This window comes from Haliotis rubra, unplaced genomic scaffold (genome assembly GCF_003918875.1).
Source record: "Haliotis rubra isolate DU_JTF1 unplaced genomic scaffold, ASM391887v1 Scf136, whole genome shotgun sequence".
Taxonomy (NCBI): Eukaryota; Metazoa; Mollusca; class Gastropoda; order Lepetellida; family Haliotidae; genus Haliotis; species Haliotis rubra.
The window spans coordinates 1088552-1110879 of NW_025765292.1; the positions used below are offsets into that span (position 1 = coordinate 1088552).

General features: G+C 38.5%; 1 protein-coding gene across 1 annotated transcript in view; it reads right to left on the minus strand.

The window, feature by feature from the left end:
• Positions 1-22328, minus strand: part of LOC124268097 (transient receptor potential cation channel subfamily M member 3-like) — a 131995-nt gene that overhangs the window by 66136 nt on the left and 43531 nt on the right. Inside the window, 1 exon segment of the mRNA XM_046703115.1 lies at positions 16577-16748. Within this exon segment, the coding sequence (XP_046559071.1) occupies positions 16577-16748 (172 nt within the window).

Here is a 22328-nt window from a genome sequence, read left to right on the forward strand (position 1 = left end):
CATCATACACTTACACTTTTGTATGAATAGACGTCAGTATTTACTGGCACATCTTGTGTCACGTCATTCTTTCTGACTGAACACTGAATTATACAGCCAATTATCGCAACAGATTACATGGTGAAGGTTTGCAGTTATGAACAACTGTTTATCTTAAAAGAGGATGATGAAGAACTTGTTCTGACTTTCATAGATGATAAGAACTTGGTCATAACAGAGTGTATTATTAGTATTAATCTAGTAGAGAAAGAGTACATCATGTTAGCCTTGTCCTAATACACCATTCAGTTTCTGTAATGACCTTACTTACCTATACATTCTCTCAGTGCCTTTTGGGTTGAATACCAAATGTCAAATTATTATTCACTGATACAAACATTCCATAAAGTTGCTAATGCAATCAGTTGACAAAGATAATCTGTTTCTTAACCCTTTGTCTTTAACCAATTGAACCCTCAATTGCATCTAAGTGAATTCTTGCTCAGCTATCCCCAATGTGTAAATCTACATACACATAGATCAAAAACAATTTCCCAAGACGGTCTTCCTAATTTCCTTTCCTCAATCTAACTGCCTGTTTCAAAGTAACAAAACAATTCCTAGGAAACACACTCCATAATGACAGTACAAAGAGGCAATCTCAGTTTGCACTAGTTGTCTGTACAATAGTCTCTCTCTATGCCCTAAGGGTGCTAAGAATACCAATCAGGATTTAACTCCTCTGCAACAACATTGCCAACACATCATGCTTTCCTCTTGCATAAATCTTTCCCTCCAGAATCAATCTATCCTCTGATTTAATTAGTATTCTCTAATAGGGGATTATTCTGAAATGTTCAAATTAACCAACACTGCCCTGGGAAAGAGAGCACAGATTACCTACTATTTGCTGTTTGAAGGTTTCAATATTGTCAGTAGTTGTGTACCACATACACTACATGCCGTCACAGTCGTACGCACTCAGTTTAGTTCATTATCTAATAACCTGTGTTTGTCTCAGATGTGTCTGCATTTTCCTTATAAAAATAACCTAATTGCTTGTCTCTATTTGCTTATTAAATTTTTTAATGACCTTAAAGTAAGATGGTGTTTTTTTGCAAAACAATCACTTGTGAGTTGCACTCTGTCAACCGTTCATTTGTACTTCCTATCACCTGATCCATAACGATCTCAGTTATCAAAACACCTATTACAGTAGACTCAAAACATGGTAAGTTAACCCCACCAGAGCCAACTCACAGGACGATTAACACCCTAGTGAGCTTGTATTCGCTGCAAAGGCAAGATGACCTTCCCAGAGCCAACCTACAGGAAGATTAACAATTTTGAGAGTTAGATCATTACAAGGCAAGACAGCCCTCTCTTGTGAGCCAACTCACAGAAGATTAACACCCCTTGAGAGCTGGATCATTACAAGGCAAGATGGCTCCTCTCAGAGCAAACTTCCACAGGAAGATTACAACACTCTGAGAGCTAGATACAGTTATAAGGCAAGATGACCCTCTCAGAGCCAAAGTTACTGAAAAGGAAACCCATTGAAAGCCAAATTGAAACATGGTCCACACAGAGTCAACCAAAAGGTATCAAAAGCGTAATGACTTTGACACCTACCCCTCTCTGAAACCATTCACCCAAACAGCAAGTTGTGTTTTACCTTGTTCCATTTCAACTTCCGTGAACCGCGTTATTTCTGAGATAGACAGTGGCTTGAAAGTGTGTTGTTAAATTAAATGTCATCAATCATGTGGAATACAAACACTTAGAAGGTATTATGTAATCAATTCACAGATAAATACATGTAATCTAGTGTAGTAAAATACTCATAACAAGCTCTCACAGGTCAAGTTTAGATTAACACCACTCTCTGAAATGAACATATTTACTGAAAACGTTCATAGTAAAAATATATATAATGAAAAGGAGCCCTGATTTTCTTCATTTTCAAGAGACTAAACAAATCCTGCATAGGGATAATTTCTTGGAATTTCACAACACATGGAAAATTCTTATCACCCATTACTGCTTTAATTGTGTGTGACAGGAATATTTACTGCCCCCACCGCCTCGCTCGGTCCTACTGCCAGTGGTGGGCTGATTTGTAATGAGTATCAAGTGTCGCCAAATCTATTTTGAGAGCAAGCAGGGATACCAGCTAAGGGTAGCATCTCTTTGATATTCCTAGGCTGGACAACTGGATTCAAAAAAATATTCAGTCCAAAATCACTAAAGGTTGTATCTGTACATGGGAAGTTTAATTGATGTCGCATATATATAATCAAGCAGAAAAGGTCATCAATATCCATGCAATGGCAAATACTGGTCATGTATCTTCAGTTGCATGACTGTGTCAATGTTTTGGTGTGTATATAGCAGTGAGTGAGTGAGTTTAGTTTTATGCCACACCATCAGCAATATTCCAGCTGTCTGTAAATCTAGAATTTGGACCAGATAATCCAGTGATCAACATGGCAGGTTGTGATCAATCTACACAAATGGGATCAGGATCATTGGCCAACCATCTGTGACTATATCAACAGTGACAGGAGAGTCTTGGCATCTTTGTTCTACTCGGTGTTCAGGACTCACCAATGGTCAAGGTCATTTCATGGATCATACATGACATGTTCCAAGTTGATGAAGCTTGCATGTATAGATTTTCATCATCAACATGACATGGTTGTATCTTGGCATCTGTGTCAACTCAGTGTTCAGGATCAACTGTGTCAACTCGGTGTTCAGGATCAACTGGCCAGGATTTTCATCATCAACATGACATGGTTGTATCTTGGCATCTGTGTCAACTCGGTGTTCAGGATCAACTGTGTCAACACGGTGTTCAGGATCAGCTGGCCAGGATTTTCATCATCAACATGACATGGTTGTATCTTGGCATCTGTGTCAACTCGGTGTTCAGGATCAACTGTGTCAACACGGTGTTCAGGATCAGCTGGCCAGGATTTTCATCATCAACATGACATGGTTGCATCTTGGCATCTGTGTCAACTCCGTGTTCAGGATCAGCTGGCCAGGATTTTCATCATCAACATGACATGGTTGTATCTTGGCATCTGTGTCAACTCGTGTTCAGGATCAACTGTGTCAACAATTTTCAGGATCAGCTGGCCAGGTTGTATCATCATCAACATGTCATGGTTGTATCTTGGCAACTGTGTCAACTCGTGTTCAGGATCAGCTGGCCAGGATTTTCATCATCAACATGACATGGTTGTATCTTGGCATCTGTGTCAACCCGGTGTTCAGGATCAGCTGGCCAGGATTTCATCATCAACATGACATGGTTGTATCTTGGCATCTGTGTCAACTCGGTGTTCAGGATCAACTGGCCAGGATTTCATCATCAACATGACATGGTTGTATCTTGGCATCTGTGTCAACTCGGTGTTCAGGATCAACTGTGTCAACACGGTGTTCAGGATCAGCTGGCCAGGATTTTCATCATCAACATGGCATGGTTGTATCTTGCCATCTGTGTGAAATCGGTGTTCAGCATTAACTGGCCAGGATTTCATCATCAACATGACATGGTTGTATATTGGCATCTGTGTGAACTTGGCGTTCAGGATCAGCTGGCCAGGATTTCATCATCAACATGACATGGGTGTATATTGACATCTGTGTCAGTACAGTATTTGAAGTGTTCACAAAAGAGCAACAATGCCCCCATTCAGACATTCCTTAACATATTTCCATCACATTGAAGGATGATGACAAAAAGGCATCTGAAAAACCATTTGGTCTCTTTCTAATGACATCATTCAAATTCTTGACATGTCTTCACAGTAATCCAATTTATCACAGAAAGATATTTTTTCCAATAAAGTTAAGAAACAAGAATGGAAGGTTTCCTGAGTAACAGAATGTAGCCTGTCAATGTATGAATATTTCCACCTGCTTTGAAATACTTCACACATACTAATTTCACTGTTAAAAAAGAAGAGAAAAAAGTTTTAATATGCTAAAAATCATCAACACAATGATGACAGGCAACCCTCAGGAGGAGGAGATTCCTGGACTGGACTCCATTGCTTCTATGGTGAGGCACTGAAAGCGCATTAGTCAACATTTCCAGGTTTTCACATCAGTGCTGGTTTGGGCTCATGAGCAGCTTTTGTCTGAGCCTGGACATCTAGGATTCAGACACAATTCTGTAGTATATGGGAAGCTTGCATGTGACTTTTCAGACCAAAACATGTGTCTAGACCGAAACAAGACAAGTTAACCCCACAAGAGCCAACTCACAGAACGATTAACACCCTTGAGAGTTAGACTGAAACATGGCAAGTTAACCCGAGCAAGTTAACACCCAGCAGAGCCAAACATGGCAGGACGAGCCAACTCACAGGACGATTAACACCCTTGCGAGTTAGACTGAAACATGGCAAGTTAACCCCAGCAGAGCCAACTCACAGGACGATTAACACCCTAGTGAGCTAGACTGTTACAAGGCAAGATGACCTCTCAGAGCCAACTCACAGGAAGATTAACACCCTTGAGAGCTAGATTGTTACAAGGCAAGATGACCCTCTCAGAGCCAAGTCACTGAAAGGAAAACCCATCTGAAAGCCAAATTGAAACATGGTCCTCATAGAGCCAACCAAAAAGGTATCAAAAGGTAATGACCTTGACACCTACCCTCTCTGAAACCATCTACCCAAACAGCAAGTTGTGTTTTACCCTTGTTCCATTTCAATCCCGTGAACCAAGTTATTTCTGAGATAGACAGTGGCTTGAAAGTGTGTTGTTAAATTAAATGTCATCTAATCATGGAATGGAATACAAAACACTTAGGGAAGGTATATGTAATCAATCTCACAGATAAATGTAATCTAGTCTGCAGTATAATACTCATAACAAGCCTCTCACAGGACAAGCTAGTCTGTCTTACAGTCCCTGAACCACATTATTTTCCCCTACTGCCAATCCCCCTCTGCAGTGCTAAAGCCCTAAATAATGCAAGTCTAGATTTCCTCAGGTTCTGAATCTCTGGTCTCCCTAGGGCTCCTTTTCAATATAAATGGGCTTGTTTGTTACTATCAAAATTATATATATTCAGAGACTAAGCCTTAGTCTAAGGTCAAGCCTGTTTAAGGACCATAAAACAATTGCTGTAAATCAGGTCAATTTGATTTGTCCCACTGCTTTCATGTCTTTTTATAAAGAGTGACATTAGCTTTTATCTTGGAGTTAACGTCAGAACTGCCACAAAGGATTCCATTAAAAACAACCACAGCAGTCACAGAAAGTACAATATGACACACACAATTACGTACAAGCCTAACAGCTGTAATCTATGTACCTACAAAACATAATGACATATATACAGCCAAGGCCCTGGTTCCAGGAGGATGCTTACTGCCAAGAATACTCTCTCCTCCTCCTGGACAGTGCCTATTCATCACTGATTATTCCCACAAAATATAGCCAGCAACACTATTCTGGGCAATAATCTGGGGGATAAAAATTAGTGTCCTCCCATCAAGTGGTACTGGGCTTTGATTGTGACACATAAATATGGTGTAACCGTGTATCCTCCGGGAGCTATTGTAATGAGACAGGTCAACCCTCTATGTCAGTAATAATATAGACCACTTCCAGCGTTGTCCACTAGCGACCCATCAGTCAACATCTCATTAATCCACAGTGACTGGCAAGTCAATATAGGCGTCAAGTGAAATCAGTATACTTCAGTCATGACAAGCCAATATTTGGCAGGACCAGAAAGTAACTCAAGGCAGGATTTACACGTCTGAATGGGTAGCCATTGCTCATATTTTCCGTGTTTGTCACCTCATGATTGCAATAAAGATACTGATGAGAATGTGTGGGCAAATTACAGGAGCTGTTCAGTGGAAAAGGAAATGGTTTCTATCACTACATTCGTCCTGGTCTCCAGGGCCACACAAATGGCAACAGATCGATTCAGTCAAGGAGAAACAAAATAAATTTCATTTAAATGTTGGATGATTGAATAAACGCTGCATCTTCTCATCGTAATTGTGACAATATCTCAAGTCTTTATATCTTGTTGTGAATGAAATTCTTTTTTTCTTTGATCTCTAAATATAAAATTTCAGTGAAAGTCTTCCTCTTCTCAGTATGAATGAAGTGGGAGATCCATGAGACCTCTGCATTCAAATGTCTTGAAAAGGGTAATTCTGTCTTGATGATAGGTCCAGGAGTAATGTTGACTCTAGCAAATTAAATTCACAGCTTAAGTGCAGGAATGATATTTTTCATGAGAAAGTTTCTAACATGCAGTTAATGACATGCATTAGAAAATTCTCTTCACGTTTAGCAATGCAGTGTGGAGCATGTGGAGCAAATCAGAAAGTTTGTTGTAACTGTTTCAATGACAGATTGACAAACAGAAAAAATATTTCTCATATATTCTCATTTACATATCAGAGAATATGGATACAATTTGGGAGACAGTAATACTCAGAATTTTACATTTGAATGGAAACAATTTGAAATATAGCCCTTTTTATCTCATATGGTGTTCTGATACACATTTGACTAAAAACAACCACATCTGAATTGGACAGCAGCCAAATGTCGCCAAACATGCATAGCTCCTGATTCCCTAGCCTCTATCTATAATCAAGCATGCTGGTTTATGGTTCACATTCCCAAAGACAGCATGTCACATCTAGTCAGACCCTGAGATTTATCTTGATGGGATCAAGAGTAGTACTGTGACAACAATGTTATCTGATGGTCTGTTGGGTACCCATTCAGTGCGGGGCAATATTTTGCAACAACATCCTGATATTATCAACAGGAAAAGGGAAGATAACACATGAAGACCCTCTTAGTTGCCTCTTTGTTGTGTGACTGCTCCATAGCCAGTTGTTCAGTTACTGAGGGTATAATACCATTGGAATGTCTTGATTGCATATTGTTGAACACAATCCCCCTGCTCTGATGCAGCCCTCCTAGCTATGAAGACTGATTGCCAATACAGTAATTTATCTTCTGGAGACAGTCTTTCCATTGTTGACCTATTGCTAAGGATAACCAGACAGTTTAGCAATGTAATATGTTGTCAATGACTGGGATTACTAACTGATAGTGTTGTAATGCAGATACAGAGACATCTGTAATAGTAGAACGAGTTGAAACTGCACAGTCAGCAGTAATCATGTTGAACACAATCAATTCACAGATGACAAGCCTCCATTTGGTTTCTGTAATGTGTATACTGTCCTGCTAGTGAAGAAGGCTGGCTCTGTCAGCTCCTTACACATGATCACTGCTCAGTATTTTAATTTGAAGGAAAGAATGGTCTAATAATGTGTAACTTTTATGAAATCGTCACTACTATCATATACAAAGCAAATTGACATATTAGTCAAGGAGCTTATGGGATTCCGTGAAAGTTTTTTGATGAAAGCAAATCATATATTCTTTTGTGTTTATATGTTAAAGGAGTTTAAAAAAATGTTTGGTTTCAATCTGAATATTGATGCGAAAGCTATTTTAAGCTCAAAATCCAAGATGGCCACCAAAATTTAACTGGGAACTGAAAAAGTTGCAAAAACTCGGAACAAAACAATGGTTTTAATATCAAATACCATGCATATTTGGTTACGGAATATATTTCTCATATGCTGTAAGTCACCAGATCTGTTTAGTTTGATTTTAATCTTAAATTTACATTAAAGAGTTATTTTTAGCTCTAAAAGTTATAATGATGAATAAAACCCCCATTTCTTCACAAGGCATAATTTTGTATAGAACTAGTACAATATGAAAAAGGAATATACTTTTTACCCTGTTTATCAACTATAGAAGAGGTCTTTACATGAAACTGCGACCCAGAAATATACTCTTCAAAAAAAAAGAAACGCATAAGCCATTTTTAGAAGAATTTCTTGCATTAGTTTAAGAGCTATTATTTCATGTAATCCCAATGGTAAAAAGGTGAAAATTCAAACGTCTATAGACAAAGCCTTTACTGTTGTGTTTCTGTTCTCTTGAGTCCACAAGATGGCGTCAAAGTCAGTTCTTTGTATGGCCACCATTGGCAGCAATTACTGCTCGGCACCGTCTCGGCACAGACTGGACAAGTTGATGAAGTAGCTATTATCATCGTGGGCTTACTTCAATTTCCATTTTGACAACAAGGATAACCATGACACTAAACGAATAATTAATCTTCATGAAGTCCACAACTGTGTACAACTCGTGTCAGAAGCAAGCCACAGAGGTGGACACACTCTTGACTGGATAGTTACCCGTGATTCAGACGTGTGTGTCAGTTGTGTACCTGTATAGGATCTACAGCTCTCTGACCATTTCCATATATTTGTGAGCTTGGACCTCTCAATACCCAGTCCAAATGTGAAGATTACTCACTGTAGGAACATGCGCCCCTGGATTTGGATACTTTTAAAGACAATTTGCTAAACTCAGACCTTATACTTGAGCCACCATCTGATGCTGAGAGTCTCGTTCTGCTATACAATAGAGTTCTATCTGAGCTGCTATATAGACAAACATGTACCAGTGAAGGACAGAGTCATACCAGTCACTAAAACATCTGCTTGGGACTTCACACCTGAAGTTCGACAAGCGAAAAAAGACAAGAGGAAAGCAGAATGCAGATGGAAAACAATCTTTCCTGGAGATTCATCTCCAAATGTATATTTCAGCCAAAAATCACTCAACAACGGTCATCACACAAATCAACATTTCAATTCTAAGATTGAAGCCAACAAGTCAAGTCCAAAGTTGCTGTTCAAACTTTTGTTTAGTATCTTGAGTAAACACTTTGAATCGACACTTCTGACATCTGATGACAATGAAGTAATAGCACAGACATTTTCGGATTATTTCTACAAAAATATCCAAGAACATTCATGACAAGATTTCGTCTTCTGCGGCTGTGGATGAAGCTGATATTACTCCAAAAATGTTTGATGGCACGCCTCTTACTCATATTGATAGTTTCACTGATATTTACCAACATTAGTGCTGATTATTAACTCTTCTACTTCATCTGGTTATGCCCCAAGTGTACTCAAGTCAGCTCTAGCTAGGCCACATCTGAAGAAATCAAGCCTTGATTAGGAGGATCCAAAAAACTACAGGCCTGTTTCAAACTTAGCATTTATATCCAAACTCATTGAATGTGCAGTCTCCAGTCGTCTCATGGGCCCACCTTTCCTGGCATAACCTCTATGAGGTGTTCCTATCAGCCTGCAGAGCACACCACAGCACAGAGACGGCCCTGCTGAAGATCCTGAATGACCTACGATGTGGTATGGACACAGGACAAGTGGCCCTGCTCACATTACTTGACCTAAGCAGTGCCTTTGACACGACTGATCACCAGAGAGTCCTCAAAAGACTTGATACAGAACTTGGATTCAGCTTTATCCCGGCTGGCATCTTATCTACAGGACAGGACTCAAACCGTTGTTGTTGGTGAGTCTGTGTCAACCGCATCTAGGCTTGAGTGCGGAGTCCCTCAAGGATCCGTGCTTGGTCCGATCCTCTTCACCCTCTACACTGCTCCACTTGGCTTTGTTGTAGCAAACCTTAATCTTGACCACTTCTACGCAGATGACCAGGGCTGTGGAAGTTATTTCAACCAAACACAGAGTCAGCTATAGAGCGTCTCTCTGTCAGACATCAGACTGTTGCCAGAAGATATTCATGGATGTCATCAAATGCCTTGAAATTAAATTAAGAGAAAACAGTGTCCATTCTTTTGGGACAGGTTGGAAAACGCAAGCAGTGTGACATTACTAGTGTGTGTGTGTCTGTGGAGCAACCATTCCTCTTTCTTCCAATTTCAACGACCTGGGTGTTGTCATCGATCAAGATCTAAGTATGACAGTACACGTCAAGTATTTTACTAAAACTTGCTACTTCCATCTCCACAATATCAAAGGCCAGACCGTTCTTACCAAAGATGCCTCAAAAAATCTCTGCTTCAGCCTAGTCACATCTCGTATGGACTACTGTAACAGCCTTTTGGCCGGATCTCCATCTTGTGTTACTGACCAACTCCAATGCATACAGAATTTAGCTGCTCGCATTACCTCCCAGATCACCAGAAAAAAGCACATACCAACTCTAAAGGACCTTCATTGGCTGCCCGTGAAACAAAGAATCTCCTTCAAACTGTTCTGTCTCACATACCAGTGCATGACTAACACAGCTCCAGTCTAACTCTCAGATCTTCTTCAGGCTTATGCACCATCTAGATCTCTCAGATCAGGGAATCAACACCTTCTTGTTATCCCCAAAGTCAAACAAGCTAAATATGGACACCGTGTCTTCTCCTATCCTGCTGATAAAAAAATTTCTCCCCACATTTATTTGTATATCTCTTTTTTCAAAGATTATAACCATTTTAGAAAGTTATTCGATCTGATGACTTGAAAATCATTTCAAGGGATTTAATTGAGAGAGTGTGAAGCAGAAAATAGTGTTTTCTCCCCATCATTTCATTATATTCTTATCTATTTTCAAAGAACTCTGCTTTTAGAAGAAAAAAAAAATTTTAAGCGTAATAATAAGAAATTGATAAATCATAATCTGATATTGATATACTACATTTTGAAATAAGGACTGCTCCCTTACTGACAGTCTCACCAAACAAAACCTAACATCTCTTTTTTGTTTCATACATAACTGTTCTTTAATAACTTGATTTACATTGAGTTGATGAAATGAAGCAATCATATACTTACAAAATGCACAAAACCTACATCTGCTTAAATTCGTCTGCTAGCTGCCATTTTGAGAGAGGGAGTGTTCATTATATATATTTTTTTAAATTTAAAAAATATATTTTGGGGTTTTCTTTTAATAAAATATTTCATGAAATAGAGAAACACACTTGGATAAAGTTAATAACCTCAAACTTTAAATATTCAACTCTCCCATTATGACCTTCTGACCTTTTAGCAACCTTTTCCACAACCACTTTGTACAGTGCTCAAAAGTACTATTTGCACCATATTTCAACTTGGAACCAAACTCTTTATTTAACTAAAATGTCTGATAAATACAAAAAACACAATGTCTTGCTTTCATCAGAAAACTTCCACGGGACTTGAATGCTGTACCCCATCCTACCAGACTATATACTGAAATCCTTGGAATAATCAACACAGCTGCAAGCTAGTAATAACTTATATCCCTGTATATGTAACACAGAACTAGTGCCTTCATGAATTCTCAAGTACAGGGCCAAGTTGAGTTCAATATGATTCAAGTTCCCTCCCAAGAACTAGAGTAACCAAAACGGGAGATTACCTCAGCTCTGAAAGTTTGCTTTTCAAATAAAGTTTATTTACATTTGCCTCTGATATTGCTCATGTGTTTATTTAAGGTCACAAGGACCTCGATCGATGACCAGATGTATTTTTATTGGTGGTGCAGATTCTATAAATGTCTTATCTTGATCAACTTTGCCCAAATTCATGTTAATCTTGAATGTAACATCTCTGCTTCTTGCATCTCTCTGGACCAAACTTTCATCACTCTCCCAGCAAGTACTGACAATCAATGAGGGATCTTTCAACTGGCGGTCTTTGACAGACCAACTAGACGAAGCCAGTCCAACCTTTAACTGATATATATATAGCAAGTGGACGGGTTGTGGACTTATCACGTGAACCGAACTATTGCATGTGACAGCAACACTTAGTGACAATTAACCAGGAGCATCTTCGTCTTCATCTGGAACATTCACGCTGGTGTATTGATCACAAATCTTTTCGACTAAACAGTGATATATCTACGTCTTGTCCTGGTCCCTGTTCCGTGAAGTGATAGCAGTGCTAAGGTGATCGAAACTCCCATACGTTAACACAGACGTATGACAATCATGATTTGCTGTGTGGACTGGGGCCCTGGAACATGTTCCGTGATGCAGTGATATAAAAACACTGACCCCCACTATTCTATATTGTAATATCAATGCCATCTAAAGCTGACCTTTCAGTAGATCAATTAAATGATGTTCTGCTGTTGGTTTTCAAAATGTTAGCCTTGACATTTGACCTCCACACCTTTTAACACGACAAAGATTTTACTGGAACAAGCATATGAAAGAATCCACTTCTGGCAAGTTATGTTAATTAACTCCTGATCAAATACATCAACTGCAGATATTTATATACTTAATGTTAAAAATTCATAGTTTGTCATGAAAAAGCTGGAAATTATTAAAATGAATTTTGGTATTTGAGATATGGTTTGTGTATGAAAAGGCTGTATGGATGGTTGGGCAGGCAAGAATTACCAATTACCATGACAACATCTCACTGACATCAGTAAAACATAAAGCATTTACATTTCACTAACTTCAACCAGTTTGCTTTGACAGAAAAGATTAGAATGGTTAAGCTCATTAGAATTTACTTAGCCTCTCATGTATCCTTGACAAAAATAACCACATTACATGTTAATGCCATAAACAGGTAATTTTCTTTTGACTTCTTAGACTAATTGTGCATATAGACAAATGTAAATGGAATGTAGCATGGGATAATTTGTTTGTAACCAAAACATATTTCAAATTAACTGCGGTCTGAAAATCAAACAGGAGCATTATATCTTCTTATTGAAAGTGTCAAAATATAGAATCTTGTTTTGTGCAGTTTCCAGCTGTAACTGTGGAACTGTGAACCCTTCTGAGAAGCAAAGTTTTAAGCATAGATAAAGAAGGTAAATTGAAACTTGTCTCTCTTGCCGCATGTGCAAGCTCTGTCACCTGTAATATTTATTTGCTCGTTACATTACACAGTTATAGAGGTTATCTCCCAAAAAGAATTCTTCTCTGTTTTTATACAGCAGTTAAGAACACGGATGTCTTTGGAGACCCTAGCTCTGCACAAGACTGGGAGAGTATCAAGATGGGCAGTGTACTGAACCTGTACTGCACATTGCTGAATGTGTTGTGATTCAGTGGGACTTTTGGGTCCAGGGAAAACAATAATTTGTCCCACAAACAAGATGCTAATACGACATTTGTCTTGAGAATTACTTACATTAACTAGAAAAGTGTGTGCAAGTATTTGTAAAACAGAGAAAGAACACCTTTATCACCATTCCTAGAAGCCCTCAAAACCATTACATGCCACCAAACATTGTCAGTGTGATACCATTAACTATAATTGGATGAAATACCTAGCAGAATATAACAGATTTCTTCTCCCTCACAAAATGAAGTACGTGAAGGTATCTCAAAACCACTGATTACACAACCAGTCTAATGACATCATTTCTCGTATGGAGACATATACAAATGCAGTACAATTCAAAACCAGCTGAACATTCTATGCTACAACATGAATAGGAAAATCATATACACATTCTGAATATGCATGCCATATGCATGTTGTATGCAGTGTGACCAATAAACATTAATACATTAATATACTATGATAGCTGTTTGCACTATTTCACTTTAACAACTTCTTACGTATTTGGGAAAGTTTTATCCCGTCAATGTCCAACCTAGAGCATATCAAGAGAGAGTTCTTTATTTCTGAACTGTAGGCCAGAGGCCCATAGTACAAGTACAAAACAGTTACAATGGGTGTGTGGTACAAGCGCGTTTGCGTTTTAACAGTCCATGGTGTATAAACGTAGCAATATTCTGAAGTAGCTGTATATTTTCTGTTGACATTAGTATGCTGAATTTGTAAAATGTGGGACAGGACGTGTACTTAGATGGTATATAATACTTTATTAGGTCTTCATACTGTGGACAGATGAGAAGGACATGGTATTCATCTTCAGTAATATCCCTGTCACACATTTTGCAGGATTGGCTCTCAGTAACATGACATATTCTTTTAAAATACATTAAATCATAGTAGCCACATCGAAACTGCGATAACGACACTCTTAATTTCCTTATACTTACGTCTGTTAAATACTTTTCACACATAAAATGTTGTTTAAACAATGAATACGAATAAGAACATTTTCCAGTTTGAATATTTCTGGTCCACTCTTGCTGGAAGCAATCCTTACATCGTTGTTGAACAATGGATAAAAAAGCTGTAGCATCCCCAATTCCCTGACCGAGCCATGCATATCCAAGACCAAGTTGGAACAATGGAACCTAAAGCATATCAACCAAAATTCACACACTACAGTACACCTTAAGAGTGATTTCCCCGTCAATATCAGTTGTATGTAGTTCAAGAACATCTGCATGATGGTCCTTGGTGTCAATATAACAAAAACATAACACAGGCTTTTCAGTGTCACCATGACCTACTACTAATATCATATGATTGTCATATCTTCAAAAGTTGGCATGTGTAACAATCAAAATCTGATCTTCAAGGCATACTGATTGTTATTTCTTGTCTGAGACAATGACAAAATTACAGTGAAGTGTTATGACAACTAAATGTTGGACCTGAATGTTTTATAGATGCACTGTGTTTCACAGAAAGCCACTGTTTTCTAGCAGAGGAAATGTTGGTCCGATACATGGCATTGTATCAGAGTATTTTTGAATGAATAAGCAACAAATAACATATATTGTGGGTCAACATCTATATGTAATAACTTGTCCGGCTGCACATTTACCTGGTAACCAGTATACAAAGTCACAGGTTGGCATGCCACTTCTATCATTTGAAAAGTGACTTATTGCCCTTTGGGAAAATGGTAGAAATTCCTGAACAAGAAGATTCAATGTGAGACTCTTGGATTCTTCATTATTAAAGAAGGTCAGCATCAAAAATGATGTCAGAACTAGAATTGTTCAGGAATCAAAACCTCAGGCCCCAACATACATGAAACAATGTGGACTAACGGAAAGGTTGTCGAGTCGCTTTGAGCCATTAGAGTTGCTGATTTTCATGAGTATGGTTTTAATGCAGTATTTGTGACCAGATTGAAAATCCATTGTCTTACAAAGCTAGTGGCATACGTAAAACTGGTAGAACTGAGTGAGGGGTAACCAATATGTTCAATGTGTCTCAGTCTACGATATGCAGACTTTGGAACAGGACCCTGCTGACACAAAATGTTGGCAGACCCCCAGGGTCAGCAATACAAGTAGATTCAATCAAGACCCATGTCTTAAATTGAGACCAAACCACCAATAAAACCAGCTCATTTGCAATAGGACACAAAAATTCCAGTAACTGATCCTGCAATTAGAAGTTGTCTGTATGCAGCTTATCATTACACTCAGCAACCCATGTGTTGTACCACCATCAACACATCAACACATTCATGCAAGATGCCTGTGATGGTAGAGCACAAACACTGGGGAAATCACTGGTTGTATTTGGTAGCATATTCAGATGTCATGCAAATGTCAGTGTAATGCCAAGAGACATATCTTATGATTTGTCAGTCATAAAATGGGGTGGATCACCATGACTGCAGAACTGTTCATGGAAGGGTCACTGGACAGTACTTCCAAGATATACTGCCACCGACAGTGAAGTCCATGTTTTGTGTTACAAGATGGTAACGCTCATGCATGTATCAAAACTGACAACCTCCAACAGCAAACCTTCTCCAGAATGCACTGGTCAGCCATAGATAATGATCTTCCCCAACAGAGCACGTCTGTGACTTGATCCGGAGACGATGTTGGATGCCACCTGCTACATTAGCCAAACTGGGCCAGGCACAGATGGAGTGGACAACACTCCTTCAAATTGTCATTGGGAGACCAATTTGGAACATGGATGAATTAATGTCTGACCAATCAGGAGCCTGACACATCATTGACCAACATCTCAAATGTTCATTTCTTGATTATACATCCTTGTCTTTCTTGATTGTTCCGATCGCTACAGTGTACCATGAACATATTCTGTTGATTGCCACCTTACACGAAGTCTTTCGATTTTCTTATCACTCATCAAAATCCCTTGACACCTCTTTGTACTTCTACCATCATTTGTCACTTTCGAATATCCCTACTATTTTTGATTGTACAATGTTCTGAGGTTAGAAATCATTGTGATTGCAACAGTGTTTCCGAGTAAGAGTGATTGATTGATTGATTGAGTGAGTGAGTGGGTTTGTTTTTACGCTGCTTTTAGCAATATTCCAGCAATATCATGGGGGGTTGGGGCTGTGTGTGTGTGGTGTTTGTGTGTTTTAGTACACCAGAAATGGGTTTCACACTTTGTGCAAATATGGGGAATCGAATCCGGGTCTTCGGCGTGACGAGCGAAAGCTAAGTTAATCAATAGGCTACCCCACCACCCCTCCAAGTAAGAAACTGACAATATGTATATTGAAATACTGTGTACATATAAATTTGTACCATTCCCAATCAACTTGCAGATGTAAAAGTATCCAGTCTACAGTAAGACGAACAAGTCCTCTACGTAGTGTAAGTCTTTGATAGGTGACCTTTGATTATTATCAACATGAACAAATGAATCTTCTGCAACAAAAATTGTCAGTAATATAATAGCCCAAAGACTGAACCCAAACTATAGCCTTTGTAGCTTTTGCCTTGACAAACCAAATATAGCGACACACATATCCTTCCACTATGGCATTACACAAAACCCTGAACCAAACGACATTGAGCATCACACACCTGTGCCTTGCTGGGATGTGGCGCTCCCTGGAACTCTATGGTGCCATATGCATCAGTTGGTTTGGGCTCTGAGTGCTTGATTGGGTGCCACCGCTCATCATGCTTTGGAGTGTCATCTTCAGGGGGTCGAGGCAGGTTCCCATGCCATGCCTCACCACGCCCACAGCAGCATCTGTCAACAAGAGAACATCATCAGCATACACTCCAGCATCTCTTAACTCCAGTCATGACATTGTACATTAAAGAAATTTCAGAATGTTGATGATTTCTCAATGCAGTAAAAGATGTTTTTCATCTAATAATCCACATGTGATAAATTGTCTCATTTTGGTATATTTTAGATTGTTGCAATATTCTGTTCCTAGATGTGGTATGATGTCACGCTATAGAGCATGAAGGCCATCTGACCTCGTTTACCAAGTCACCTCAGTAGAATCAATAGCAACATGGCCTTAAAAATATAAGCCCTTTCGCCAGAACGAAAACATTTAACGATTCAAACAGAACATGTACAAGTACAATCGAGCATGTTCTTTCTGCTAAGGTTTCGCAGATTGCCACACAAATGTTTCTTTGAGGATGTTTGATCAGGGCTACAACATTTCAACGCCTCAGTAAAGCTTTTACGGCAGTCATGTTGAGGAGATTTCTGCATCTGCCTCATCAATTATGTCCAATGTGATGTCCTAATTTGACTTATACCATATGTTCACATGATTTTTGGGTGTTGGTTAACTGACATGCGGTTGCATATGTTTGTGACAGGTGAGACATGAGGGACAGGATACGCTTTTAGCAATATTCACGCTGTACAGTACATCTCCAACAGGTACAAGTCTGGCACTGCTTGTTCTTGTAATACAGGTAACCCTGAAAGAGCACCTGAATACTGCCTCATGAACTGGTGATATATTCCATTTGCTGAAGGCCTGGCATAATGGTGATCAAAAAGAGCAGTCAAAGGTTAATAAATACATTTTTATTAATTAAGAAATACAGTTCGCTCTACCACCATGTAGTGTGTAATAAAGCACACTTTCGCCCTGAACTATTATAGTTAAAGTACGAGACGCTTGCGTCCGAGTGCTTTATCGTTATAATAGTTCAGGGAGAAAGTGTGCTTTATTACACTATACATGGTGGTAGAAGCGAACTGTATTTCTTTCTAAGATGCCAAATTTAATATTTCTAAGGATAATTACGATTAATTTAAGGCAGAAAACAAACGGCGGTGTCGGGTGACCTAAATTAAGAATCCTCGCACAGGGCTAACTGGCGCGCTGTTCTATTGATGTGTCGGCCCCCCTACGTTAAGCAAACATTACTTGAAAAAAACAAATGATAAAAGTTTGACGACGGTTTGCGTTCGGATTAAATATCTTCTCTGAATTATTTTAATTACATCTGTCATTAACGTAAACCAAATGGGGCAATATGAACGTCGCATTTCTACTACCAACGTAAGTTTAGATCAGTACATCCAGATGAAGCTGAGTAGTCAAGCCGCATTCCACGATTGCATTGTGGGAATGTAAACATTGCGAATGTTACCGTGAGGCTGAAAACTTGTGAGTCGAATTGACACATTTTAACCGTCGTAAAACATAAACGTAATGTTTCCACCAGTGATGTTAGCTGCGTGATGCAAACCAAGAAACGGGATGCAACTGAGAAGTTTACTGTAAGAGGCCGTATGAGGCGATGACAACTGACATGCATCGTGACGTCGCTTACATTGTGACGTTATGTAAAATGGTTCGATTACGAGGGGGCACACTAGAATGGCGCAGTGACAGGATAACGTCATTCAATTGTTACGTCATCAAAAAACTATACCTTTATTGTCTGATAATGTTTTGGTTTTTTTATTGTTCTAACCGCTTGGCATCTTAGAATTACAGTTAAAACAGTTATTGTTACATTTTTCTGAGTATGTAAATTACTTTCTCTTTCAAATGATCATGAAGTTCATACAAAACGTGTTTATTTTGTAAAGACATTTACCCGTGTAGGTTGATAAATTTACCTTATCAGGTTTCATTCAGTTACCTCAAGATTCAGTTACGTAGCTAATCCCTAATTAGCTAGGGTTAATCCATTCTATCAGATAGGGGAGTATGGTTTGTTTTAACCACTTAGTGAGGCTACCCCAACGCCCCCCTATGTAGCCAAGAGATGATGACAAACACGGTCAAGGGGATGACCAATTAAGGTTATAAATGTTGTCCGCAGCATTGTCAGAATAATACACTGTGGACTCCGCCTCTCGTCAAGATTTCTTATGGTTATGGAGAGGGTTATTCACATCCATTCATTCAAACCTACAAATGACTCACAGTCTGATTTCTGTGATGAACAAAACCTCAAAACAAGGTGACATCCCTACAGCATAACAGATGGGTCTTGACAATAAAGTGTCTGAAATACACTTGCCATCTTTCACTAAACTATCCCCAAAAAGACTAGCACAGTTATCAGAGATACTGAACAGATACCTCAATGAAGATGTTTCTTTCACATAATCAAATCCATTGATTATGTCAGAGTACAGACAGCCGAATTTCGGCCCACACTTTAACATTCAAATTACAGTAGTCATCTGTCAAATTACACTAATTACATCTTCAGTGCACAAAGTTTTCGTACAGCCTTTGTACAATAACAGCAGCATAGATGGACCATTGATTTCAGAAACTGACACACAATTAATCATGACGTGGATACAAGTAATCATAAATTCAATACTTGTTCTTATCAAGAATTAAGGTCAAATGGTTATCCAAATTAGCTGGATAATTCATAAAATGCCCTTTGCAAGAAGACTGAAAGGTTGTCTGTTGGTATCTAATTGTGACAGTCTTAATGGTCAACAGCTCCTTTTTCAGATTCTCTGTAGTTTCTGTGATATAGACAAGTCTGATCCTTCTAACCCAGTATATAATACCTCCATTCTCACATCATTAATATCCTGGATCCATTCACTTAATTTTGAACATGATTTCAGTCACATTATGCTAAAAATAGATCACCAATCAAAGTACACCAACCAGAGAGAGAACACATAAATTTCATGCACCAATCAAAACACAGCAGAGTGAAAATTCTTGATTTCACTCTTTATTGCCGTTAAACCTTCAAACACCCAAATGCTGTCAAGCCTGTTTTAGACAGCTGGAGACCTGATTCTTATTACCTGACTGTTTGATAGGCCTTCAGAATTTTTGTTTCTTTGTTTTTAGGTTGCCTTTGTCTTGTGTTAGCTTCTGATCATATTGTTGGCTTTAGTCCTACTTCAACTTTTGGCCAAGTCAAACATTTCAAGAAGGGTTTGCCTAGGATATGCTGAAGTCAATACTGTACATTCAGTGTAGTTTCTCTGATGTAGAAGCAGCTAGATTTGAAGGCTGCTTGGCCACAGCTGGAGTCACATTGTTCAGTGTCTCGTTATTTGGTTATTGTCATCAAAGCCACCTCAATCAAGACAGGTCTAAAAGGTACAATTAGATTTTGAAGACTGATGGTGCAGAATGAGATACCCGCATGCAGTGTTTGCTATGGGCTCAGTAAACCACTATGCTGCCTACCATGCATATAACAGATTAGACTAAGTCCCTGAATATATATATATTAAAATCAAAATTATATATATATAAACTTTTGATAGTAACAAATATACCCATTTAAATTGAAAAGGAGCCCAGTGAGAGATTACCTGGGAAAATTTAGTCTTGCTTCATTTAGAGCTTTACCATTGCAGGGAGGGCTAGGCAGTAGAGAAAATACAGTGTTCAGGGACTGTGAGACACACTAATAACAGATGTACAACAGGCAAAACAAGGTGGCCACTTGACTTGCAAATGTGAACACAACTCCTTTTCATTTCACCAGTTTTATGGTCTACTCAATGTCAATTGTCTGAAGATAATTTTTATTCTTCTTCCTCATGCAAACTTTACTAATACACCAGATTTTCTTGATAAGATGAGAGGACTGCATGTTACCTTTCTTTCCCAACTATTTTGATTCCTAAATTTCACTTAACAGCCGCAACAGTTCATGAGATTGTGTGATCCTGAACTTAATGTTTTTTAATTCAGGTGCAGAGATTAATACCATGTCCACAATTATCACCTCTTACAACAAACATAGGGGTGGTGGGGTAGCCCAGTGGTTAAAGCATTCACTCATCATGCTGAAGATCCGGGTTCAATTCCCCACATGGGTGCAATGTGTGAAGTCCATTTCTGTTGTCCCTACCATGACATTGCTGGAATATTGCTAAAAGTGGTGTAAAACCATACTCACTGACTACAACAAACCTAAGTTGCTGGGTACCCTATCTAGCCAGTGTCTCGATCCACATAGCCTTCACTGCTTTTCGACCTATCATATATCTATAGTGTACAGTTGGCTTATGAATATTGTAGCATTATGACTATCCTGGATTGGGTCCCTGGAATCCTACGTACCTAAGTCCTGTCATCTCAATAACTGATGGTTAAGTCCAACTGAATGATAATATGATCACGTTTCCATGTCAACTGTTTATATAATATATAATAACTTTCTAATTTTTTTTACAACAAATATCATGCACTAAATGTATGACTCATAATCATTGTCATTCAGTCCTTTTATTGCTATGAGGCAACTACGTATACACTGTTTACACACTCAACAGGAAGCAGTCTTGAAAGTCTGTTGGTGATGGCTGTGCAGTTGTGAAAGCTGCAATTCCAATCAACTTTAGAGAAAACCTGATTGAACCCTCAATGGTTGTTGACATGAGAAAATGCCTCTCAATCCATGGAAACTTCCATGGATGTAAAGCTAATTTTTTTAGCCATTTGAGGTCTTCTCTCCTTTAATGGCTCAACATTCAAATAACAAATGACAAAGGTGATCATAATTCTTTGAGCTTTACAATTACTCGTCTTTGACAATTTGTACACAAATCTTTTTTGGTGACAAACATGCCAGGATAATTCAGAGTCTGAGATTCTATTTGAAAAATCTTTATCATCTTCATGTATTGTTATTTTACAATCTATAATAGCAATTGGAAATACACATTCCATTTTATCAAAATAGACGTCTTGATAAAGTTATTATTTCTGGCTACCAATTTCTTTTCATGGAATATTTGATCATAACACAATAGTCCTTCAAACAGAACCTCACCTTGTGAGAGTAATAATATTTTAATTAGCCTTCCAAAATGCCATATTGTGTCTAACTAGTTCAAAACAACTGCAGCAGTGCTAATTAAGCCTATTGAAACTCACGCAATTTTCATTTCTACTACATCAAGCCTCAATGACTGAGATCCTTACATTCAGAATTAATTTTCCTCTTCCCTAATACCAAATAAAGAGATCATTCAGACGAACATCAGACAAAAGTGTGATCGATTCTTGAAATAGCCATCTTCCTGATGGTGTTGTTGATAGATGCTGTTGACAAGGGGAGACACCATGCTAAGAGCTGACAATACAACAGGGCAGCATATAACTTAGGAAGAATATGTTTGTCTTGATGATAAGGCATGTGATAAGTGTCCCATCAAGTCCACATTTCTTACAGTTTCTGCTATCAATATTGATTCTACTTGCCTAAATTCAGCTGCAGCACTCATTCAACAAACCTGAGATTCAATTATCACGTGATGAGCATTTTATAACTGAAAGCACACCAGGCAAATCCAAAATGCAATAATATCCTAAAATTTTAGACAGAAATAGATAGAAAAAAC